Below are 27,699 nucleotides of genomic sequence, written 5' to 3' on the forward strand. Positions count from 1 at the left end.
CTCTGTCACATTAATTTTATTTTCCTGTTGTTTATATGCCCTCTAAGGGAAATAATAATTTTAATAGTGGTGCATTATTCATTGTACCTATCTACTTAAAAATTTTTAATGTACAAAAATTGCATTGAAACACCAATATGCATTTATTTTCCCACTCAAAAAATTTTAATATGTATTGAAGATTCTGGACCAGATAATGTGTAAAGAGAAGACAAGGAATATCCAAATAAGTTATAACAAATTTCTAAACCTCTCACACATTAAAATTAGTAAGACAAAAATATGATTTACAAGTACACATTTGCCATTAGGTTATAGATAAGAAAATAGTACCCATACTAAAATTAATTCATCCTACTTATCAAAATTCCTAGCATAAGAATTAAAATATTCAGGTTCTTATAAATAGGTATTCAAAGTTTCTTTTGGACAACATTCTTTGGTGTTTATAAAACTGCATATATTATTATATATCTATCATACAGTCTTTCCAGACTGTATATTCAGTTTAAATCAGAAATTAAAAAAATATAAATTAGATATATTTATAGAAAATAGTTATAGGGTATTTTGATTTCATGGTGCCAAGTGTTTATAAACAAAATTTCCTTATTAAACTTTAACTACCTATGCTTTTGTATAGGTATTTCTTATGTATCTACCTATTTCTTATGTATCTACATGTACCAAAAATTTTAGAAAATGTACATTTATAGGCAGAAAATTCAACTCTGAGCTGACAATTATTTATGACTCTCTCAACTGGCTATTCCACAACATATGGAGCTAAATGAAAAGATGAAAAGCCTAGCACTGCTTGGGTACCAGCTTGATAAGCAACTAGGAACACCAGATGCATAAGAAGAAATGAAATATTCTACTTCAGAGGCAGAAGGTAAGTGAATGAGTAACATGGACACAACTTAGTATAAATTCTTTACCCTAATAAAGTAATATTCATTTGCAAATATTACCAAAAGTAAAAAAAATTTATTTTACAGAGTGGTTGGTTTTTGTAATACATCAAAAACTGTAGTTATACTTCCCTATTCTCACTGCTTGTCTTTGTATCAGTGGTTGAAGTTTATCCTAAATAATTTACTTTACATTTAAAGTGGCAATACAGAGTATACTTAATGGATTCAAGTTATAATTAGAAACTAGTTTTATATACAGAAAATTCATAAATATAGAACTTTTATTTTTTTATCCTAGGGCTATGCAAAAAAATTGACTAAAATTTTTCTTTTGGATCTTTGTAATAAACATGTAAATACATTATTTACAATGGAGATGCTTTCAGACAGAAAGTAAACACAGAAGTAATTTTGGTCTTCACTTGATTCCATCATTACATGTTCATTTTCAAAGATGATGTGATACATCATGTTCACTCAAATTTCAAGATTCTTGTTATACATGTAATTCAAATAATGATTTTACTTGAACAATGAATGCTTCATTCTGTATTTATATTTCCTTTAAGAAAGATTCCTTGATCTAATAGTAGGGAACTTTACACTTTTTCTCAAATATGGCAAAATGTTTATGTACAATTGTGTGCAATTTTCTTCCTTCTGGCAATATTATGACTACTTAGTCATTTAATCTTCATTGTTCACACCCCAGGGATAATTCCTGGTTCTCTCACATGATGTAAGTACCATCTTTGTAGTATTTCATGGACTCCATTTGTTTTGTCATAGCCAGGACATCAAGAAATCCAGTACTTAGGCCAGACATATGTTGAAAGTACGCCTCTTTTTCCACTTGAATTGTTAAATTGTTTACTCCAGCATCTTTAAGTATTCCTGTAACCTGTTATAAAAAATCCATACATTTTAAAGCACTTAGATTAATGCATTTAATTCACATGTCTTAAATAATTGATATCCCAATTTTTATAGCTACAGATAGTCAAAGATAAATCCTCAAAATAATGTTAGATATTTTGTTTTGTTTTTATATGGAACACTAGGAATTTGCATGTCATTCTTGCGCAAGGGCCATGCTAATCTTCTCTGTATCATTCCAATTTTAGTATATGTGATGCCGAAGTGAGCAGTTAGGATTTTAGACAACCAGTAAATTCTGATCTCACTTTCAAAGTAGTAAAGCAAAACTGCTACTGTTTCCAATTCAGTATGTCTAGAATAGGGATACAGGGAACTGTTCGGATCCCTATCTCCAACCACAGCATATACCTACCAATGTTAATATTATTAATTTAGGGCTACATTTATAGTAACTTATTTCTTGATAATCTATTAGGAATCAAGTGGATCATAAATAAATTTTATTTCATATTAACTTAAGCTGATCCTCTAAATACTAAAACTTGATTTTATTTTAACCAGTTTTGGCTATAAAGAAAACCTAGAAGTAAAAAATGTTATGTTATCCTTAGCTGAAAGTCTGGTAATTTCAAACAGTTAAATTACCATTGAACTGTGTAAATTATAATGTATGCAATTTTATACATGAATTACCTCAACTAAAATGAAAAACAAAAGATTACCTGCTGTACTATTCTTTGTTCCAGCGCATCAGATGTCACCTGTATATGAATTGTTCCTGCCACAATACTGGCAGAATGACGCCAAAAATGAGGGTCTCGGTATGATATTAATCCTTCAATTTTCTGTATCTGTTAAATAAAAGCTGAGGTGATATAAATGGACTAAAAGGTTATAATTTACTTAACACAAAGCAATCTTTTTGGTCCAGGAACCACTATTTAATTATTTTTAAAAAAAGATAATAAGAAGAGCCCAGAGTGAAAAAGGAATAGGAGAGTGCCAACTAGCTTCAAGTAAAGGTGCCAAAAATATTTTGACCGAGGAGTGATGTCATGGAAGGTAGCTCTGAATAGGAAGTGAAAGGGGTAAAGGTGTCTCTATACCCCACAATTTCACACCAATTTTCACTTTACATGTAAGATGTACTCTGCCTATTCTAAACAGTGGATACATTCAATAAACTTCATGGTTTCCTTTAAACTGATACACACATTTGCATACTGTTTGTTATTACACATTTATTTATTTATTTTAATCCTCACCAGAGGATATTTTTTCCATTGTTTTTCAGAGAGAGTGGGGGAGAGAGAGAAAAACACCTATGTGCGATTGGTTGCCTCCTGCACACGCCTTGACTAGTGTGGGGTGGAGCCTGCAACTGAAGTACATGCCCTTGGCCGGAATCAAACCCGGGACCCTTCAGTCCAAGGGCCGACGTTCTAACCACTGAGCAAAACCAGCTAGGGGTGTTATTACACATTTAAAAGACATCTTCCATATTCAACAATTGAGGGCTGGTTAAATAAATTAGACTATCCATATGTAACACTACATTGTCATTAAAAATGTATTTATCAACATGACATAATTAAATGAGGAAACATTTAAAAAGCGGTACAGAAGTTTGTGTTTTTTTTTGCACTTTTATTTTTTAAATATTTCTATATAGGAAAACAACCTTTAAGTGTTTCTTTTCAGGTAGTGGAATTATATGTGATTTCTCCCCCTTTTTTGTACTTTTCTGTATTTTGATATTTTCTGTAATAGACATGTATTATTTTGAGATACCCCCGCCCCCCCCTTTTTAAGAAGGATGTAGTATTCACTAATTATGAGAAGATGAGAAAACTAGACTAATTTTATTTATGGAAATAGTGGGTTAAGATGCTACTCCTTAAATATTCAAGATGCTAACTTTTCATTAGCAGATCCTAATTACTTTAATATGGCAAGCCACAAGCTGAAAGACATTCTATTTTTCTAATTTATAGAAAAAACTATGAACTGTTTATATTCTCAAAGACTGTCCTTTTCTTGATTTAAAGAATTATAAATAGTAAGCCTTTGCCTGTTTATATGTGCTGCAAGTATTTTCTCCTGATCTGACTTTCATATTTCATATTTGTTATGGATCTTTTGCCAATGGACAATTTCCAATTGGTCCAATATGCAGATTTCCCCCCCTCCCTTTTTGGCTTCTGGTTTTACTTCCATCGTATTAAGAAGGTTTTCCCTATGTCTGTGCTATATTCTTCTACTTTACTTTAGTAGTTTTATAATTTTGTCATAATATTTAGTCCACTGGAAATATATTTTTATATGCTATGGTATAGTTACATACAGCTTTTCTTTTCCACCAAGTGGAAATGTTAATTAGGTTAACCCTTTCTTTCCTGACATGTCATCTTTGGTATACAGTGAAGTTCTTAAGTTCCTGGGTCTGTTTGTGATTTTTAAAATCAGAATTAATTTGCCCTAGCCAGTTTTGCTCAGTGGTTAGAGCATCAGCCTGGGGACTGAAGGTCCCAGGTTCAGTTCCAGCCAAGGGCATGTACCTCGGTTGCAGGCTCGATCCCGGGCCCCAGTAGGGGTGGGAGGCAACCAATCCGTGTATCTTTCTCAAATTGATGTTTCTGTCTCTCTCCCCATTTCACTCTCTGAAAAACAATGGAAAAATATCCTCGGGATTAAAAAACCCCCCACAATAAAAACATAGCCTCAGGTGAGGATTGAAAAATCAATCAATCAATTAAAATAAAATCAGAATTTGTGTGTTTATTCTTGTGCAAGAACAAAACAGTTGTTAATTCTGTAACTTTATAATCACCGAATGAATCCTTTTAATCAATTAGTTAATTCTGTAAATTTTATGTATTTTTTGTTTATTCTTAAGTATTAACTCTTCCAAATAAGCTTCCAAGTAATATTGGATTATCTATGATCTCCCAAAACACAATCAAACAAAAAAATCCAAAAGAGAGGAAACTACATTGGGATTTAAATGAAAGAAAATGAGCATCTTCATAATACAGTTTCCTAGCCAAGAAAATATCTCTTTCCATTTATTCAGTCCCTATTTTATGTCCTTTAAATAAAACTGTATTTTGTTCATTCATATCTTGCACATTTCTTGTTAGGTCAACTTAATTTCAAATGCTATTTTAAGAGGAAAAAAGACAGTGAAGGAATTACACACAGTACCTTTTCTAAAGCAAGATGTAATTCTTTTTCATATTCTGGTGGCAGTCTCAGAAGTAGAACCTGACAGGCATCTTTAATCAGTGGAACAACACTGAGAAATATTAATACAGCAATAAAAAGAGAACAGAGGGGATCAGCAATGAACCACCCAAACTGTTCTATAAGAATTGTGGATACAATCACACCAACACTGCCAAGTGTGTCTGCCAAAACATGTAGAAATACACCTATAAGTAAAACATAAACACATTAAAAATTAAATCACATCTAATTTAGTTCTTTTATCCATTCTATAAATATTACTAGGTACTTACTACACACCTGTCACTCTGTTAGGGGCTGGTACTTCAACTTGACTAAAACATGGTCACTACCCTCAAGGAATTCACAACCTAGTAGTAAGAAGGCAAGGATTTGGGCCACTATACCACAGTGTGGTGAGCTTTATGATGGTGTGGTTTATCTGGGAAGGCTTCCTAGAAACTGCACATGAGCCAAGTCTTAACATTACTCAAATAACTTATATTAAACATTCACAATAAGTAATTCAATATAGAGATAAAATACACTTTCTTTTTTTTTACAGTGCAATGAAAATTTGGTTCTTTTGTAGTAGGAATTCATAATGGCATACTCAGTGTTTCCCCTACAAATAATATTTATGTAACTGTTACTATGAAAAGGACTCTATAATTACAATAATTGACATTTATGAATAAATGTGAGCATTATCTATAGCAGATGATTTCAAAAATCTTTTTTTAGCCACAGATTGTTTTTCAAAAATAAAATAGTACCAGAAGCCCAATATCTAATACAAATAGTGTCAACTCAAAACATGGTTGAAAAGTAGGTCAATATTTGGCAAGGACTCACCCCTCATGTTAGCATTCATGCCTCCGCCTGCAAATCCGTGGCTGTGACCGTGCCCATGGTCACTGTGTCCATGCATATGGTGTGAATGGCTGTGATCAGATGAGTGACAGCCTCCTTGAGAAGCTCCATGAGTATGGTTATGGGCATGGCTAAAGGCACAGATACCAATAAGGTTTACTATCAGTCCTCCAACTGAGACTGGCTAGCAAGAGGGAGAAAAGAAAACCTTAAATTTGTAATTTGAAAAATAAACTTGTTGCTTAAAAGTTAGTATATAGCTATATATGTTTTCTGTTTACAGTTTTGAAAGTATTCATAGTAAAAACTTACTATATTCATTAAGTAAATCCAAACTTTAAAAAAAGGAAATTTTAGAATATTTTTAAAATTACCAAAGTGTTGATAAGTAGAGGGATTTGGAATTGCTTTAATTAAGTGATTAAGAATATGTACTTGGTTCATGACTTATGAATAAATAAATGATGCAAACATTTTCTTTTATTTAAATAAACAGTTTGAAAATACTGCTTATTAGAACAAGTATACACTATACCTGAAATCTTGTTTACACTATTAGGCAAATTTCAATAGTTTGTAAAGTAATGATTATAATTTACTAATTAGTGGATTCCAAATAAATATAGTCTACTCTGTCTTACAGAAAAATTTCCCAAGTAAAAAAGGTACAATGGAAAAGCAAATATATATAGTAATCTCTCTTTATTTTTTTAAACAAAGTAAATGGAATTATCTTGATTTAATGGTGCCACAATAACACCCCAAAGGATAAACAGTTACTTATCCTAGATTATCCCTTTACCAAATTATTTTGAATAGTAGCTCAGGGTGTTATTTAATTTACACGTCTACAATTTCTCCTTTAGAGAAATCCACTTGTTTTATAAAAACACATAAAAGTAAGGGGGAGAGATAATTTTAATTAATTTTCAAATGTAGTAAGAGAAGGGATTTACTTTAGTAAAGACGTATGGAGCTTATTTACTTCTTCCTGCGACTCAGACCATTTGTCTGTCAGATTAAAAAATTTCAGTTAGCCCTAGCCAGTTTTTCTCAGTAGTTACAGAGTCAACACAGTAGAGAGACTCTGTGGTCTCTGAGCCTTCCCTATCTATTAGTTTCTTCTTTGCTCTGGCCGGCTTGGCTCAGTGGTTAGAGTGCCAGCCTGTGGAATGAAGGGTCCCATGTTCAATTCCTGCCAAGGGCACATACCTTGGTTGCAGGCTAGATCCCCAGGCTCGGTTGGGGCGTATGCGGGAGTCAACCAATTCATGTGCCTCTCTCACATCAATGCCCCCACCTTCTCTCTCCCCCTTCCACTCTCTCTGAAAAGCAATAGAAAAAAATATCCTTGGGTGAGGATTAAAAAATAAATAATAAATAAATAAATAAATAAATAAATAAATAAATATTTCAGTTAATTTTATGAACTTGAAGAGGGTTAATGAATTTTGAGTGAAACCAAATACTGCTTATACAGATCCCATCACCTCATAAATACTTCCCTACTGAGAAATACTTCATCTTTATATTTTCATCATAAAAATAATGTATAAAATGGAAGTCCCCTATAATCATACCCCCAAGTTAGTCACTCCTGAGAATGGTGTATTTTCTACGCACATACTAATAATATACATACATATACACCATTTTATTTGTTTATTTATTTATGTATTTAATTTATCCTCACCTGAGGATATTTTTTCCATTGCTTTTCAGAGAGAGTAGGGGGGCAGAGAGGGAGAGAGACATCGATGTGAGAGAGACACATCAACTGGCTGCCTCCTGCCCGCGCCCCTACTGGGGCTGGGGATCGAGCCTGCAACTGAGGTATGGGCCCTTGGCTGGAATAGAACCCAGGACCCTTCAGTCTGAGGATCAACTCTCTAACCACTGAGCAAACCAGCTAGGGCCAACTCAATTCTTTTTAGTAGCTGCATAGTATTCTATAGGTGACAAATTTATTTAACTAGTCCTTTATTGGTGGCCATTGTTTCCCCCCCCACCACTATAAATAGTGGTATAATGGATCATACACCTCTGCACACTTGTGTGAATATTTATTAAATATTAAAGATCAAAGGATGTAAGCATTTAAAATTCAAAATGTATCTCCAAACTGTAATCCAAAAACATTTTACTAATATATACTTCCATCAACAAGACTCATAATTGCTTTTAGTCATTTATCAATCAATTGCTGAGTTCCTACAAGCCAGGTGCTAGAATTTAAGAGTTAATGATACACAATTCAGGTCCTGAAGATACTTCACTTACATCTTAATTGTGGAAGAATGACAAATTAACCAAGTTGTAACTCAATGTTGCTATAGGAATACTGAGAAAGGGAAATCTAACAAACTTTGAGGAGAAAAGAGAGGGATGAAGGGAAAGTATGACAGCAGAGGAGACATATAAGCAAAGTCATGAGGAAGGCTGAATGTCAAAAGTCAGGGAAGGGCAGGCCAACCACAAGAAACAGGTAGGTCTGTACGTATAGATAGAACATTAACAGCTACTACAGCAGTATTATATGGCGTAAAGCCTTAAAAATAATATTTTTCTGATTCTTTAACAAATTTCTTCAGGTATTTAAAAACACATCTTCAAACAAAAACATTTAATAAGTCAGAAAAAAATCTGTATGTTTTAGAATGTCATCTAATATTTTGACTTACTAAAATACTAGAGAAAAGGATTAATTCTAAGAATCAGAAAAAAAGAAATTACATTAAAAAAATTTTGCCCAAACACCAGTGAGGCCTGGGCACTGGAGGGTGGAAGGAGGAGGAGGAGAAGGGGGGAAGGCTCATTCCAAAAAAGACACGCCTAGAAGTGTATCTCAGCAGCTCAGGGGCAGGGCCAAAAGACAAGGATCTTCCACAGGGCAGTGGAGGGAGGGGTGTTGATCAGGGAATGTGTACATACTAAGCAGCATCCAGGCTCCAGAGCCCCAGCACAGCCTGAGAGGGAAAAGAATTCCTAAGAGTGAGCACTATAAATAACGAGAGAAAGTTATGCTAATTTAAATAAAAAATGAAGTAAAACCTTCTTAGATCAGTAACTACAAATAGTTATACTTTATGTGTGAAAAAAAACTGTATGAGTATGAGCAGAAATTAAAATAGAAAAATAGACTTACTGTTAACATGTGTGTGTCTAGTTCCGGAGGGTCAATTAATCTAGCCACTGACTCCATAAACACAAAGAAAGCTATTACCATTAGAAAAAGTCCATTAATAAATCCAGAGAGGATTTCTATTCGGCCATACCTAAAAATGTACAGTATATTTTTAGAAAAGGAAAATGACAAATATTTTAAAAGTATAACATTATTACTTTCCAAATGAGGGAACAAGTTCAAATTTTCAACTACATAAATAGTAAGATTAGAAAATTACCAAGATTTTAAACATCATACTAATATGTTCCAAGGTACTTTCTGGACATACATGTATTTGTTGAAATTTTATATATTTATCACTATATAAATGTTCCCTCTTTTACACAAAGCCTTTCCTAATTTCTTAGCAAGAAGTTATTTCTCCTTTAAGCCCTTAATGTGCTCTGTATCTCTGTCACAGCACATAGATTCTGCTTTATCCCAAAATCATTTGTATTTTTTGCTCATTGATCTTTCAAAATATAAACAGTTGACAATAAGGGCTGAATTTATTAATCCAGGTCTTATCAAAATACCTATACAAATAGGCAATTCTAATACTTGTTGGACTGAATTATTCACTTAATGAAAGGATATTTCATGTATAGCCCCTTCATTTTTAATCTTCTAACAGCAAAGATGTGACTCCATGTACATTCCATAGCCTCAAAGAAACACGATGAGCAATATTTAACAGATTTGCTTACTGCCAATCAGTATTTATTACATGTTTGGTTCATTTTATCTAGTTCAAATTAAAGAAAAATAAAACTCTGAAAAATTATTTGTATTAAGAATAATAAAATTTCATTCCCTAAGATGGAATTTGCATTTAAGACTTTTTCACTGTACTATATCACCTTGACAGTCAGTATACCTACCCATAGGAGAAAATCCGAGTTGCTTTCCATCTACTCATTAGGGCAGCAAAAAGTCCCATAACCAAAGCGGAGCAGTCAAAGAGCATGTGAAATCCATCTGAGATCAGACCCAGACTATTGGTCAACACGCCATAAAATAATTCCACAAAGGTAAAAAGCTAAAATATGTTAAAAAACAAAAAAAGGGGGAGTGTGTTGGGAAATACTGTTTCAAGAGAGATGAGAATTTAGCCCTGAGGATTTTAACCCAATTAACCCAAATTATAACCTTAATTATACTCAATCCTTACTTGAAGATATAAATGCCTCCTTAGTTATTTAACTGGCACTTCTACTAAAATTGCACTTCATATAAATTGTAAGAAACTAGACTAATCAGATATGTCCATCTCATAAATTATTTAAAAGGAGATAGAGCAGATAACATCTTTAGAAGCTACCATATATAATATGTATACATGTACATATATATGTGTATGTATATATATGTATTTTTTATATGCCTTTATTGATTTCAGAGAGAGGAAGGGAGGGAGAAAGAAACATCAATGATGAGAAAGTCATTGATTGCTGCCTCCTGCATGCCCCCTACTGAGGATCAAGCCTGAAACCCTCACATTGAACTGTGATCTCCTGGATCACAGGTCCATTCTCAACCGCTGAGCCACGCCAGCCGGGAAGAAGCTACTATATTTACTGATTTGAAACACTACACTAAACCAACATTTCTAAAATACCTCAAAAACTGTTTGCTTAAGTAGTCTGAATATGATCCTGTAATCATTCTACTACTTAGAGAAAATGTAATTTTAGCCCATTTATAATTACCAGAAATTTGGGAATTACTAAAATTATACTAGAATTGTCAGAATTAAAAGATTAAACTTTTAAGATGTGTCACTAATATTTAAAAATCTTACCAGATTCAAACACAAGAAGTAAAAGATCTGCCTAGAGTCATTCTCCTCAAGAATTTGTTTCAGTGATTCCTTAATAAACCTAGGGATCGACTGGGAGCTATGCTGAAAAGCATCACCCATGAAGTTATAAAGAGGTGTTCCTTCAGGAGAATATCCAATTAGGGTACCTTTCTGTCCTCTCTTAGAGGGAGATGATAAGATGTTAGCAGCTAAAAAGAGAGAGAAAAAAATAACATTATAGAAGTTTAAAAGTTTAAGCTACCAAAACCCAACACAGTATCTGTCAGAACTAAATGCAAGGACTGAACAAATTCCCAAACTGAATGAATGATGCTAAGAAATCTGCTAAGGAGAAAAATGCTTACACAAAATGAAGAACACAGCGCTCACTACTACTCCTCCAGACAGGACATGTTCCGTGCTCTCCTGATGTGCTGCTCTGTTCATAGCCCGAAGCTGGTCTGTTATTGGATGTGTCCAAAAGTTTCCAAAAAGTAAAGCACTAATAAAAATGGTGAAGGATCCATAGCGGGCACATTTGTTAACTTCTATTTTGACTGAACAAATGGAATCGACATAGAAATCCAAGATCATGACAAAAAAGATAACCGTTGTGAAAGGCATAATGAGAGAAAACCAAGACTCGACTTTACTCTAGAAATTAAAAAAAAAATTTTTTTTGGTCAATATTATACAGGCATAAAGATCACATCTTTTAAGATGTTTAAGTTAATCCTTTATGTATAAACCAATATTCTAATGATTCAATATGATTTGTAAAATGACCAAATATAAGAGCTATAAGATACTGACACATTTCTCCAGTATTCCCCAAAATATTACAAACAAAAGCATTATGGTTTAATAATTTTATAAATAATAGGTGACCCATAATCTTGGTGCCTAACACATGGTGGGTATTAAACTGTTTCAACTGATTCCTTGGAGGCATAGGCATGGGAGGGATGTATAAATGTAATGGTACTTGCTCTGATTTTTCTATAAATAATAAAGTTAACTCTAAAAAAATTTCAAAAACTACAAAGAAAAAGCAAAGATAATTTAAGTCACTTGCAACCTCAAATTGAAGTAAAATACAATGTACCAAACTAAAATTTGTAAGTAACAGCAATTCATTTTCTTATTACCAATAAATTCCTGATCTTACCTCAGTTGTCACAGAAAGAACAATGACCCACGGGCACAACAGAAGCACAGAAACAAGATGGGATAAAGCTTGAAGACGTTTGGCTCCTCCAACATCTATAGAGAGCTTTCTGGAAGCTGTATGAAAACCAACTTTACAACACAAAGCCAGTACAAGCAACAATACTCCACCCTATGAGCAAAATTAGATAAGTCTCATTAGAAATACACACAGTCCAATATTCAATGCTTAAATACATAATATTTGAAGAGATGAACTAGTATGTTTTTCCATATCCCAAATTCCTGAACTACTTAAATAGCAGGCAGTATTGTAAGTTACTGGTAACTTATTTTAAACACACTTTTAAAGTTACAGTTGCTGTAACTTTTCAGAATCTTTGATCACATTCGCAACAAAGAAAAGAACATACCTTGTGATCTGCCACACCTAAGAAGGCAATGGCTGTGTAAAGCATGTGAGTTAGAGCACTGTCATGATGTCCTTCAGCTAAGTGAGTTGGAGTAAAGGAAAAAATTGCAAATATTAGCTCACTACCCTGAAGTCCTCCTGGAATTTTTGGTACATTATTTTAGGTTAACTACAGACTAGTCTGGAGGCCCCAAACCTGACTACCCTCAATAGTTTCCTTTAAAAACAAAACAAAAATAATTTAATTTCAGGATATGACTAATAAGTTGGATGGTCTGTATTCCTTTTGTTGTCTCCGAAACAGTTATAATAGTACTTAGGATATAGCTGTTAAATTTTAGTACTTAACCTCCAAAAGACACATACATACATACATACTTTAAGTAGAACAAAGGGACAAGAGCAAGGGCCCTCCCTGGAGCACTCCCATCCAATGGAAATAAGGCTGCTCTTTTAGACTGACTTTTAAAATCAGTCCTAAATCCATTTTTAAGTCATTGACCACATCAAAGCAAGCAAAAAACAGATGAGGGTAGGGTGGGGGTGGGAAAAGCTGTCTCAACAAGCAACTTGGAGTTTTTCAAAGCCATGGCACCCTCTTTCATTGTAACAAAGTAAATCAGTATTAGATAACTAAGAAGTTTTTGGGCAATGAGTATCTGTAACCAGAAGAATAAAAAATGGTGTTCTGAGTTCTGCTAAATGGACAAAGAAATATGTATGGATAAGAAAGATCAAGTTATGTCTGTAGAGGAAAATGAATAGACATATTTGACTCAGAAGTTGTTTTTACATAAGAAAAGAGTGGGGGCTGAGTTAGAAATAATAATGTAGAGCAAGACAGTGAATATCAAATTAAAGAATTTGAACTTTTTTTTCTGGCAAGAAGATGCCAAATGTTTTTCATTTAATCTCAAAAAGCTTGTATTTAATAGTTGCCAGTGACTTTTAAAACAGCCATTTAAACTGTTAAATTACAAGGAAGCAAAAAGATTGATTTTGTTGAGTGGCAAATCATTTTTTTTTTTTTAGCATGCGGACAATCTAAAATACTTTTACTGTCCCTAAATTTCTGACAGTTTAATTCAGTCACTCCATTCCCATTCTGCCAGTCTTTTATTTTTCCACAACAATAAATAACTCTGATCGATTGAAAAAGGATACGGTGTTCAGCCATTTTAGCCATGAGATCATCATTGTCGAAAAGCAGTAGGCAGATCACAGCAATAATGAAAAAAGCAGCCCCCCTTGTCTGAAAACAAAGAGAATAATCTAAAAATGGCTTTTTCAATAATTAATTTTTAAGACCATGATTATACAAATGCTAAAAAAGTTTTTTTTGCAAATAAACATTTAAAGTAAAATAACACCTGACATTAGAGCCCTTATACTATACAATATAAATTTACAGTATTAACAATAAGGTAAAAGTAAAGAGCTCTAACAAATTTTGCAGGATATTTTAAGGGTATTTAAGACACATAATAATGATAACTTAAACTGTCTGCTTACTAATATGGCTAGCCATGTTACCATGCCCAAACTGTTATTGTTTACAGAATTAACCTTTGCAAATGTTACTTTGCTTCTGGTTGAAAAGCCTAAGTAGGTAAAGAATAATTAGTAAGGATTTATTTTATTCTACAACCTATAAGTAATAGAGAAGACAGTAAATTTACAATAATATCAATATTCTAGTTACCACTCTACTAGGGAAAAGAACTGAGGGGGCATGTTAAGAAAACTAGCAAAGTTATTTCTAGTATCTAGTAAAGGTGTAAGCCACTTAAAAGCTGATAAACTTTTTAGGCTCTCATTCCAGGGAAAGGATTTTGACAAAAGAAAATTATAGAAAGGACATACTATCTTAGTTTATACAAATACTTCAGTTTATACAAAAGCAATTTAAACAGCATTATTCATTATACATTCTATATTTACAAATTTACAGGTATTAATTCCAAATACTTCCATTAAATAAAAATTTAAAATGAAAAGTGAGGACCCTATTCTACTCATTACGCGATTACCACTATACTTCCCCCTTCCGCATCCATTGACCCCCCTCTCCCCTTCTCCTGCCCCTCCCCAGGCTGTTGCCATACTATCGTCTGTGTCCATGGGTTACGCACATAAGTTCTTTGGTTAATCTCTTAGGCACTCCTGCTCGCCCCTTCCCATCTGCTATACATCAGTCTGTTGCATGCTACCACTATACTTAATAAATTATTGTGGTAGATATTTTGACAAAAGTCAGTATACATAAACCACACAATTTAAATTTCATAATTTTCATTGAATCAGCATATGGCAACATCAACAACACTCATATATGGAGAATGTAATCTAATCTTTTATTAACAAAGAGGGTAACTGAGAATTTTGTAGTGTTTAGTCAAAACTAAGGGAAAAAACACTGAGTCCTGGATAAATGCCGAGACTCATTACTGACACTAATGAGAAGATATGCAAGATCTACACTTTCATTTCTGATTATTGGTGCAGCAAAATTTGTTTTTTAAATGTTTTGAGTCCTCTGTATTTCTTTTGTGAGTTGTTTTTCCCGGTATGCTCATTTTTGTTGAGGACGTTAAGCACTTTTCTCTCTCTTTTTTTAAAGCATTTTTCTTAACTGATATATATTTTAAAGAAATGTAAAGCTTTTATTTGTGGCAGTTTGTTGCCGTTAGTTTGTTATCTGCACAATGATTTTTTTTATACAGAAGCCTGTAATTGTTATGAAAGTAAATGTACTGAATTTTCCCTTTGTGATCTTTAAAATTATTTAAGTTTTCAAATTTATTTTTCAGTTACAGTTGACAAAATACATTAGTTTCAGGTGTACAACATAGTGATTAGACATTAATACACCTTACGAAGTGACTTTGTGATTTTTTTCCACTGCTTTTATGCTTAGAAAGTTCTTCTCTGCCCAGAGTAATTATCCACCTATATTTTATTTTATGTTTTTACAAACATCTCCCACCAAACTTTTCAACCCACTTGCCATTTACTTTGGCGTACACTGTGAGTTAGGGAAAAGCTGGAACAGAGACATAGGCTTCAATACTAGTGATCCGACACGGCCTCTATGGCCTTGTTGCTCTACTTGGCACATTACTTTGCTCCCTTTGTTTTATTCACCCATCTCCGTTACTCAGCCTGAAAGCCTAAGGGACTATCACACGCACAGGAAACATTTAATTGGTAAATAAAAATGTAGTTGTGAGAACTGGAATTATAGATTGAAGACTCATTTACCAAAAATGGATAATATTTAAATTATTTAAGACAAATAGGGATGCCTCGTTGGCAAAATGTTGTATAAATATTCATAAAAAAATGTTCATCAGACTTTAAGTCTATGGACTGTACCAATGTCATCTTCCTGGTTTGACAGTATAACTGAGTTGGGTGAGAAGTTACCACTGAAACTGAGGGAGGGGCACAAAGACCACTCTACTATTTATGCAACTTCCTAGGAACACATAACGATGACAAAAAGTAAAAAAACAGAGAGGTTGTAAGAAAAATTTAAAATTAGTAGAAAAAGCCCTTGCTTTCTTTTGAATGGTAAAAGATACTATTTTATTGCTTTGGATAAGATTTCACATGTATACTTTCAATTTTCAAGTAGCTAATAATGGAAAATTCTACCTTTGCTGGTCCTCCTCCAGAACTAGTGAACAAAACACTGAGTAGTGAGATGACAACAATATCACTGTGTTCGAATAGCAGCAAAGTCCTACAAAAATAAAACATTGTCATTCATGAAATGTGTCTGATCTTTATCAAAAAGCATTAATTCAACTAGAGTAAAAGAAAAGAAACATTTCCCCTTGATTTCATAAAACATTATGAGAAAAATAAATAGGTACAACTGTTCTGGAAAATATTTTGGCATTATCTACCTTAGAAAGGCTGAAGCCACAAATGCTCAACACTACTACTCATAGACTTATATCATACAGATCCCTTGTATCTATGTACCCAGGAACGGTTATAAGACATTAGCATTGTTTGCAGTAGCCTAAAACTGGAAACAACCTAAATGTCCACTGATTAGATAATATAAATCAGATTATCCAATTAGCAAACTATTATACAGTAGTAAGAATGGAGTTCCATGAATATACTAAGAAATACAGAATTGTACACTTTAAAAGTGCTACAGAAAGAATGTTTGTGTGCTCTCCCCATCCCATTCATACAATGAACTCAATCCCTAATGTATCTGGAAGTAGGGCCTTTGGGAGGTGCTTAGGTCATAAAGGTAGAGCCCTCATGAACGGGACTAGTGCCTTTATAAAAGAGACCCAGAGAGCTCCCTTGCTCCTTCTACCATGTGAGGCTACAGCAAAAAGACAGCTGCCTATGAATCAGGAAGCAGTCCCTCACCAGACACTGAATCTATCTCACCTTGATCTTAAACTTTTTAGCCTCCAGAACTGTGAGAAATAAATGTGCTGTTTATAAGACACTCAATCTATGGTATTTTGTTATAGCAGCCCAAATGGACTAAGACAAAAAGAGTGAATTTCATGGTATGTGAATTATATTTCAAAAAATTGCCATAAAAATGATTGAACCACATATATATACACATACACATTACAGGCATCAAAAAGGGCAAATCTCAAGCATAATATTGAATGGAAAAACTATGCTACAGAAAAACACATGTAAGTAAAAAACTTGCAAAGTTAAACATTAAAAAGAGAAATATGAACATATGTGGTAAAACTATAAAGAAAACCAAGAGAATAAAAAAACAAAACTTAAGAGGCTGGTTACATCCAATGGTGGGGGAGAGGGGGATACAATCAGGAGGCTTCAAAGGTACTGATTGGTAAGGTTTTATTTTGAGGTCTAGGTGTTGGACGCATGAATGTTCATTTTATTATTTAAACATTTATTTATATTACTCCTTTATAAGTATAAATAGTTTTAAAAAATTTAAAAACATTATCACCAATCAAAGGGACCTTATAGAATCTAAATAGTGACAGATTTTTAGTTGCTCATTAAAATTTTTTTCATTTTTCCTCTTTACCCCAAAATCTCTAATGAGAACATAGCAGTGATAATTGTAGTCCTATTAATATTTGGGAGATTACAATTCAAGAAAATAAATATATCAGTAGAAGAATACTAACCTAAATTAAGACTGTCTATGAAATGCCAAAGGAATCTTTCTAATCAAGAAATTGTGTGATCATTTTAGTGAAAGAATGAGAGGGGCAGTGTTGGCAGAGGAGCTAGTGGTGTGAGAGGTTTTAAGGGCAGGCAAGTAAGAATTTAAGAATTTTCCCCCTTCCTTCCCTATTCTAACATAGGGACAGTGATTTAGTAACATATGGACCAATATATCATGGATAAGAAATTTAAGATATTAGAAAAGATAAGCAACACCACCACTCATACTCAAGCATAAACTGAAAAGGCGCTCCCCAAGTTGAGAAATTTCAGCCAGCATTCCCACCACTCCAGGATGCTGTGCTGTCATAGACAGGGATGTGACATTTGGAATTATGCATACTCTGCATCTGACAAAGTATAGGGTAAACAAGCCAAAGGCAACCAAACCCAGAGGTGGTTCTAGTGGCTGGGAGAGGGGAAAGCACTATTCACAAAGCATTTCCCACCTGTCACTTTCTACTCTGTCACGCCACTATTCTGAGTGAGATTCTTTAGAACATCCTTCATCTTACTCCTTACCTCTCATCCTCATAGTCCCCCCTCATCAATGGCAAGGTACTTTTTCTTATACTTTTACTCAATAAGTAAAACCCTTTAAGATGGAGAAATACTAAAAGAATGCTTATGCAGTTGCCCATGTTATAATTCTTATTAAGTGGCCCTTAAACATTTTTACCCCTGAACTGGCCTATTTACATAAAAAGCTTACTCTATATAGATCTAGGGGAATATGAAATAAGAGTTAATTCACCTAATTATTGACACACTGTTCCCAAGACATTTGTTTGCAATCATATCTTTCAAGAATTTTCTGTGGGCACTAAAGTACTTTCAGAGTTGTGTTGAAAAAAGTTTTTAAAGATTTTTGCTTTCTTCCTTACTGGTTGATTTTATTTACCACTTTAGACCTTTTAGTTTCTAAAATCTGCGGCTAAAAGGGAGCACCCATGAAATTAAAAAAATCCACTTATGCTAAATATTTTTCTGAAACTGTCTGAATTCTAATTAGTAAAATATCTATAACAGATTGTGAGTAATAATGTTAATAGTACTCACCAAAGAACTAGTCCACAAACTAAATAGGTACTCAATATATTTACATATATTTGTTGAGTTGTACCCAGTGCTATAGAAGTCACGGAAGCATTTGTACAGAATTTGATGCAAATATGTGACATAAAATCTAACTGAACAAAACAAACATTCAAAATGAAGAAATATAAATAAGCACTCAAAATATGGAATTTTATTTACCTTAGTGGTCCACAAAGAGTGAGGCCAAAAAACCACAGGAGTGAAATAATACACCCAGCAACTGCATGTTTAAATATTTTGATCCACTATAAATGGAAACAAAACATTAAAAATTTCAGTAATATATGTTTTGCTAAATATCTGAAAATCTTAAGTAATACACATAGGGAAATAATAATGGTAATACAAATATTTTAAAGGCTAAATAATTACATATTTTAAAATGAAATAGAAAATGTTAAGATCCCTCGACTAAATTTGAATTTGCAAGACAGTATTCTGTATTCCATTTTCTATATTCCTGTCTGTTAAATCATGACACTTTTTTCTTTACAGTACAATTTCCTGCCCTCCCCACCCTACCCCCATTAGTTTCTTGGTAGTTTGCAGGAACACTTAATGTTTTAGTCTTTAAATTCTTTTCTATCAGGAATATTCAGTGCTTCATTTATTTGAAAAGAGAAAAAAATGTTAAGATGGGGTTTAAAGTATTAATCCTATTTTTAAAAACAACCTTGGTCTCTAAAACAGAGGTACTTAAGTTTGTCATTCTAATAAAAAATCACGGCACAGGTTTCCAAGTTGTGGCATAAAGCAAACATGTAGCAGGGTATAACTGGGTAATGTGAGATGATTGTGCAGAATGACGGACATTTCTGGTATGCATCTTGAACCTCAGATGCCTTAAGGGAATAATGATAACAATGATGAGGGTGACAGCTAATATGTACTGCATAATCACTATATGCCAGGAACTATTTTATTTTAAGAACTTTACATGTTAACTCATTTATTCCTAAGGAAGGGAGGTATTATTATCTCCACTTAACAGATGAGAAAACTATGGTAGAGAAATTAAGTAACTTGCTGAAAATAAAATTTAGTAAATAGGACAGACAGAACATGAACTAACTCCAGAGGCCTCATTCTTAACCCCTATGCTTTATCTGCCTCCCAGTGACATTGTGATGGGCTCTAGGTCATGTCTCCATGTCTAATTTGTAAATCTTTCAGAATAAGGATCCCATACTACAGAAAATAATTATATGCATGCTTTAAAATTTATATATATATATATAAATATATATATAAAATTTATATATATATATATTGATATATACATATATATTGATTTATATATCTTTATTGATTTCAGAAAGAGGAAGGGAGAGGGAGAGAGGGATAGAAACATCAATGATGAGTCATTGATCGGCTGCCTCCGAACGCCTACTGGGGATTGAGCCCGAAACCCGGGCATGTGCCCTGACTAGGAATCGAACCTTGATCTCCTGGATCACATGTTGATGCTGAACCGCTGAGCCGTGCCAGCCAGGCCTTCCCTTCTGCATTTTTAAACATTCCATTATCTTAGCACTTCATAGTTTATTCTAGAAGCTCCAATTCTGAATAGACAAGCTAACTCTGGAAATGTTCTGCTTTGTACTTAAATTATTCATTAAGTAACCCTGATTAAGGAAAGAGCATTGTCATCAGGCCCACTGAATGGGAAGTAGCTAGGAAAAAAAAATTCTTCAAAAAACTCACCTGGTGTTTGGTAATACCTTTTCCAGAAGAAAATGGCTTTTGAAACAAAACCATAAGAAATGCAGTCCTGTGAATATTGAAATATTAATATATTAATCAATCTTAAATACAAGGTGTGATTTTAAGTAAAGATACTTATTTTAGACAAATACATATACTAGAACTTGAAAGGCACATAGCCTCTAAAGAAATTATACTGGAGAATACTTATTTTAATAAGGCTTCCACTACATCATTTTGGGAACTCTTTTTTTGTAATTGCCTTCTGAACCAGTTCACAAGTCACAAAAGAAAAGGATTCTCAATATTTTTTCATACTTTGAGATAACAAAGAAAATAATTCCAATCTTCTTCAAAATTCAGTAACAAATCTTGAAATAATATAAATGAAGAAAGTACTAATTATGTCCTTACCTTTCGCATTCCCAAAATAGTTATATAAAAATGCATACAAAGAGTGCTTAGAATTTCCTAGTCAAGTATCACTTTCCATAATTATTACTAAACTTACACTTCCAGGAGTGTTTAACAGATTTTTATTAACACAGAGAGTGATCACTATCAATCTCAAGGTCCAAAAATCTTTATTTAGAGTTCTTACTATATGCAGAATAATATAAAATTTACACTATATGAGGACCCTGTACTGTGAAGGAAACATGTGAACATAGCCCAGCATGGTTTAATTTAGAAAATAAGGAACATCTGTGCCAAGGCAAATCTCAGGTAACATTTTATACCTGCTGGAAAGTTGGACTGCACCAGTGGTATGGTCTGGGAATCCCTAGGGCCCCTGAGACCCTTTTAGAGAGTCTGTGAGGTCAGAACTATTTTTATACAAAAACTTTGTTTATTATACATTATTTGCTTGCTTCTTACTCCCTCCAGGGTGTACAGCGGAGCTTCTCAGAGCCTAGCTGACCTGAAAATACTGCAACACATTGTTGCTGAAGTCAAATGAGGATCTAGCTGTCTTAAATTAAGCCAGAAATTTGCAAAAACCTCATTAACACAAGCTAAGGTAAACTCTGTTTTGGAAAGCTATTAGAGTACAACAATCCAACAATCCTTTTTTTTCTTTAAATTCTGACCCAAGGATATGCTTACTGATTTTAGAGAGAGGGGAAGGGAGAGAAGGAGAGGGAGAGAGAGAAACATCAATGTGAGAACACTGATCTGTTGCCTTCCGTACGTGCCCTGACTGGGGATTGAACCCGAAACCTTTCAGTCCATGGGACAACACTCCTACCAACTGAGCCACACTAGCCAGGGCCTTTTTTTTTTTTTTCTAAATCAATCTCTTTGTACTGCTAACCTTAGGTATTCTATTTCAAAATATTCCATGTAAAATTTCCTAAAGATACTCAGTTCAAACAGGATTTTCAAAGAAATAAAAAAAAATTAATGAAAAAAGAACCATACACACTCACCCAAGTTTTAATATAAAAATGAACTGTATAATATGAACTGCTTTTAGGAGATCATATGATTCAAAAAGTCCCACTGCCTTCAAAAACTTTGTGAAACATAGCAACACAATGTATTTCGAGAATCTGAAAAATAAAGCAGAAAACAAGTTTCATTATTATTGAAATCACAAGGAAGTCTGCAATCTTTATTCTTTCTTATTATATAAGGGGTCATTATAAAAATTATAAACATACATAAACCAAAAATGAAACAAACAAAAATCCAAAGAAGCTGAAGCCCACGGAGTTAGCTAGGGTCAAGCCCATGTCTCTTAAGTATGCTCTTTTTAATATGTCACACAGAAAACCAAAGTTCATCCAAAGGCTTTGAAGGTTCCCATTTTGTAAACTGTTTTTAATTACACATTCACATTGGTCCACCTAACAGTAAAATCTTAAATATGAAATAAAAATGCATATTAAACCCTAAGATTAATTTAGATATTGACCCATTTAAGCTAGAGAAAAAAAGCCATAAAGATGTAAATAAATTAACTATATTAATGCTAATTAAATACTCTTGTCATGGTAGCAATTCATAATTAGTCAATAAAAATAATAGTTGAGCTAGAAATCTTTTGTTTATTCAGCTCCTAACACAGGGACTTGCATAATATGTGTTCAGCAAACATTTACCAAATGAAAGAGTGCTAACTTTACAATTATACTTATGAGATACAGTGATATCTAGTACAGTATTATATATAGTGCAGTATAGTATATAAGAGGTTTGAACTAACTGAGCTACCTGGCAGGGCAACCCATGGTTTCTCTGACCTAAGGATATGTCCCTATCTGTGTTTTTTTTTAAAAAAATATGTCTTTATTGATTTCAGAGAGAGGAAGGGAGAGGGAGAGAGATAGATAGAAACATCAATGATGAGAGGATCAGTGATTGGCTGCCTCCTGCACGCCCTTGAATGGGGATCCAGCCCGAAACCTGGGCATGTGCCCTGACAGGGAATCGAACCTCAGTCTCTTAGATCATAGGTCAATGCTCAACTGCTGAACCATGCCTGCTGGGCTGTCCCTATCTGTTTTAAGCTTTCTGAGTCTGGTTACATTTCTAGGTGCACTAAATACATAAAAGAGACCCTGTCCTCAGGGAGTTGAGGTCTTAGAAAGGTAAGCAGGAAAATAAGTATTTATGTGACCCAAGTAAGCAACAATTTAAAAGACTAGATGTAGAAGCAACTATGTAATTGTTAGCTAGGGAAGCAAAGATCACCTTCAGAGTCTGAGATGTGTAAGTGTGCATACAAGGATTAAGTAGGAATTCCAAATCAAGGAAAAGGAAAGGGTACGTCAAAGTACAGAGAGCAGCATATGGAAAATGCTAGTACTAGGAAGGAGCTGTTGAAGAAATGAGTGTATTTAAGCTCAGTTCACCAGATTATGCTCAAAATGACCAGAAGTCAGTAAGGAAAAGATAAATTGTATTTAATATACTTGTTTTATGAAGATGGGAACAATATGTAAAATTATTTCTAAATAATTTTTGTTTAAAGTATTAGCAAAACTTAAAAAATTTACACCTGTAAAAAAGAAGGTTCTCTTACCCTTTGGGACAGTAGGGATGGACCTGGAGAATATTATGCTAAGCAAAATAAGCCAGTCAGAGAAAGACAAATATCACATGATCTCACTTATATGTGGAATCTAAAGAACATAATAAACTGATGAACAAAATAGATTCAGTGACATAGAAGCATGGAACAGACTGATGAACCTCAGAGGAAAGGAGGGGGTGGGTGGATAGGTGGGGAGAGATTAACCAAAGAATTTACATGCATATATGCACAACCCATGGACACAGACAATAGTGCGGTGAAGGCCTGGGGTGGGGAGTGGGTATAGGGTAGAAGGGGTCAAGGGGAAAAAAGAGGACATCTGTAATATTTTCAACAATAAAGTAAAAAAATAAAATTGGGACTTTAATGGCAAGTTTTAGTCATACAGAATATTAAATATTTTTCTTGGTTATGATCTGACACTAATTTTCTTTATTCCCTTTTTAATTAACACACACACACACACACACACACACACACACACACACACACCCCAGAGATTACAAAAGCAATTCCAGAGTAGCTGGTTGTTACAAGTTTTAAATAAAGTCGTCTCCAACTTCCTCCCCATAGGTGACCTACTGGGTATGTACATCCTTCCAAACCTTTACCTTCGCATCTCCATGCATTGACACACGTTATTTATTTATTTATTTAAATACTCACCTGAGGGGACACACACACACACACACACACACACACACACACACACACACACACATAATTTTAAAGAGAGAAGAAGGGAGAGAGATAGAAACATGATGAGAGAGTGTCATTGATCAGCTGCCTCCTGCATGCCCCCTACTGGGGATTGAGCCCAAAACCCAGCAGGAATCGAACCATGACTTCCTGGTTCTTAGGTCAACACTCAACCACTGAGCCACGATGGCCGGGCTGAGGATATTTTTTCCATTGCTTTTCAGAGAGAGTGGAAAGGCAGGAGAGAAACTGAGAGAGAAACATCGATTGGTTGTCTCCCACATGTGACCCGACCTGGGCTGGGGATCGAGCCTGCACCCGAGGTACATGCCTTGGCTGGAATCAAACCTGGACTCTTCAGTCCAAGGGCTGATGCTCTAACCACTGAGCAAACTGGCTAGGGTGACGTATATCTTTCAAATACATTCACATATTCACAATTGTACACATTTTTTGATATTGCTATGTGACTTTTAACATAATATATATTGAAGACCTCTTGTTACCATATTAAATTAGAAATTTTATTTTCTAATTTCAAAAGTTGGATAATTTGATTTTAAAGTCTCAATAAAGTCTTCCTGTTGGGCTAAAGATGACACACTAGCTAAGGCCAAGTAACCATACATACACTGCTAAGTAGACATTCCTAGTTTATATTGCAGAGGGAAACAATATACAGCTTCATATACTAAAAGGGAAGATGAGCCCACATGGCGTGGCTCAGTGGTTGAGCATCGACCTATGATCCAGGAGATCTCCGCTGCTTCCCCATCAGGGCACATACCTGGGTGTGGGCTCTATCCCCAGCAGGGAGCGTCTAGGAGGCACCCGATCAATGACTCTCTCTCATCATTGATGTTTCTATCTCTCTCTCCCTTCCTCTCTCTGAAATCAGTAAAAATATATTTTTTTAAAAAAGGAAGAGATGGGGGGAGAGGAAAGGGAGACTCTTGAATAGGGGCAGTGACCCTTGAGCCACTCACTGACTCTCTCTCTGGGCTACTGAGGGGGAGTCAATCCACCTCCCCAACTTAAAAATAGTTATTTGCCTTTGTTATCACTGGTCTTTTCTGTGAAAGATTAGAAAAATCTCTGGTTCTGTAAACCTGGAATTACTAAAATTTGGGCTAGGGTTCAAACCTGTTCCTTGGGCTTTGATCACTGCAAATAACTCACAGTTCTCCAGTTTAAAAAACAAACAAACAAAAACCTGCGTAATTCAAATACAATTTGTTCAATAAATATTCAAGTGTCTACTATGTAGAAGCACTATGCATGGGGTTTGGGATAACTGACTCCCAGTTTAGTTATTAGGTGTGTGAACTTCTCATTTTCGTTTCCTGGTTTGCTACTTAGTCTGCAGCACTGTGGAAAGGGTTGAGATGCTGTACTCAAAGCATCTGCAACATAGGAGTAGCTCAACAAATGTTGGCTGTCACCCTCTGCCCATTTCTGCAGAGGGCTTATACACACCAAAATAGAAACATTTAAAACAATTCATATTTGTGAATTCATGCATAAAAAAATCCACAATTAAAGAATCTGTCAATTAGTTTTTGTTGCAGATTATAACCAGTATTTGATTTTTTAGTCTTTATAAAGGAAAACTCTTAAAACCTGGAATCTGTTCAAAATCCCACCAGTCCTGAGTTGAATTTGATTCTGCAATGACTATGATAGAAGGGCAGCTCTGGTAGGTAAATAATGCAACTAAGATACCAAAGGACTGTTTCCGGCATCGACCTAAGACGATAAGCTCTTGAGTAAATAACAATTTTAAACTGTTTACAGGAAAGTTGCAAGAATAGTACGCCCTTTACCTAGATTCTCTAACATATTGTCCCATTTCCCTTACAGCTCTCTCTAAATACATTATTTTTTCTGAACTATTTGTTACATACCTTATGCTCCTTTATGTATTTCCTAATACAAAAAGAGACGTTCTTATCAAATCAGCAGTTATCAGCTTCAGCAAATTTAACAATGATACTTTAATCTACTGTCCATAGTCCAATTTTGTCAATTGCCCTAGTCCTGTCCTTTATAGCATTTTCCTCCTCTAGTACCAAATCCAGACCAGAATCGCCTACTGCATTTAGCTGTCATGTCACAGCAAATATGCTATTTACAAAATGAGTTGCTCAAAACAGATGAGAAAATCAAACTTGTACTACAAAAATGCAGTTGACTTAAGTTCTGTTCCAGCATTTTGTGTTCTTTCCTTTTCACAAAAAATAGTTGTTAGTAAAGCTTTTCCTACGATTTCAAAGAATTTACCAGAAGTACTCAAGAACGAGAAAACCTTAACCTCATGGAAATGAAGGCAATCAACACGGTTCCACCCAACTGTTGGCCCACACTTCATGCATCTTTGACACTCCCTGGGAACTCAGGACAGGTCACACACACTCCGAAGTGGTGACTGTAATCACCTCTTGGGGGCCAGTGGGGGCACTGGCGGGAGGGTAAAGAGGAATAGTCGCTTTTTACTCTTAATTTGTCTGATTTTTTTACAATGAGCACACAGCTCTTATTTAACAATAAAATAAAGCAAGAAAGGAAAAGGAAAAGGGATGACGGGCTGCATTCTTGATGTGCAGTGTTAACCTGAACATCGAGGTTCACCTGTCTGTACTTTGGTTTCTTCCCCTGCAGACTGGGGGGTGACACCTTCCCTAATTTACGCAGGAGGGCGTCAGAAAGGTTCAGTAGTCACTAAGCTACTGTTTTAGGGAGAAACAGCCAACGGAAACACTTCTCTTTGATCAGAAACAGCGCTCGCCGCGCCGACCGGCGATTCTAAGGCTAGCGGTCTGCCCGGAGGACCACGGGTTCGAGCGGGACCTTTCTGATCTTAGACCATTCATTCCGCGGCGGCGAACCGGGGGGCCCCGGGAGCTGGACGCAGCCTGGGAGCCGAGAGGACGCAGGCTTTAGGGCACGCGCTCGGCTTGGCGGGCGTTCCGGGCTGTCGCGGGTGGAAGGGACGCCGGCCCCGCGCACCCGGGGCGTCCCGGCCGGCGGCCGGGGAAGGCGTGTCCCGCGCGGCCGAGCTGCCGTCCAGGTCGGCGAGCGAGCGCGCCCGCGAGCGCAGGCACGTGGAGAGACAGGCTCCGGAGGCGGGAGCCGTCGGGCCCTTACCGAGCGCTGGGCACGTCCACCGGCCCCAGGCCGCCGCCGCCGCCGGGGCCGGCGAGCACGTCCCCGCCGTACTTGTCCTCCATCCCGGGGCTCAGGAGCCGCCGCTGCCCCTGCCGCCGGGTCTCCTCATGTCTCGCCGCTGCCGCGGAACCGCGGGCGCAGGCGCGTCACTCTCCCATGGCAGTGGCCCAGCCGGTCCCCGCTGGCCCGGCCGCCGCCGCCCCGGAACCGCCTCACGAGCACGAGCGCGTCGGGACTAGGCCGCGGGCAGTTCCGGCGGCGCCGGGCTCCCGGGAGGCGCACGGGGCGGACGTTGCCAGGCCACGTCATCCGGCCCAGCAGCCTCCGCTCCCGCGGGAGCGCCCGCGCCGCGCCTGC

General features: G+C 35.6%; 1 protein-coding gene across 3 annotated transcripts; it reads right to left on the reverse strand.

The window, feature by feature from the left end:
• Window positions 1-121: 121 nt before the first annotated feature.
• Window positions 122-27,699, reverse strand: SLC30A5 (solute carrier family 30 member 5). Of its 3 annotated transcripts, XM_081133244.1 has the most exons (16): window positions 27,322-27,699; window positions 21,869-21,991; window positions 20,439-20,505; window positions 18,894-18,979; window positions 16,098-16,185; window positions 13,605-13,692; window positions 12,442-12,518; window positions 12,030-12,200; window positions 11,227-11,515; window positions 10,862-11,070; window positions 9,942-10,099; window positions 9,040-9,169; window positions 5,877-6,078; window positions 5,001-5,227; window positions 2,519-2,647; window positions 122-1,818 (listed from the first exon to the last, which is right to left on the reverse strand). In XM_081133244.1, the coding sequence occupies exons 1-16, from the start codon at window positions 27,402-27,404 to the stop codon at window positions 1,648-1,650; spliced, it is 2,298 nt and encodes a 765-aa protein (XP_080989370.1). In that variant the 5' UTR covers window positions 27,405-27,699; the 3' UTR covers window positions 122-1,647. The 3 variants fall into 3 exon arrangements, with proteins under 3 accessions (XP_080989370.1, XP_080989372.1, XP_080989371.1); XM_081133245.1 differs by lacking the exon at window positions 9,040-9,169 and having other exon boundaries at window positions 123-1,818; window positions 5,877-6,025; window positions 27,322-27,605; XM_081133246.1 differs by lacking the exons at window positions 9,040-9,169; window positions 9,942-10,099 and having other exon boundaries at window positions 27,322-27,605.

This window comes from Miniopterus schreibersii (assembly GCF_964146895.1).
Source record: "Miniopterus schreibersii genome assembly, chromosome: 3".
In the NCBI taxonomy this organism is placed as follows: domain Eukaryota; kingdom Metazoa; phylum Chordata; class Mammalia; order Chiroptera; family Miniopteridae; genus Miniopterus; species Miniopterus schreibersii.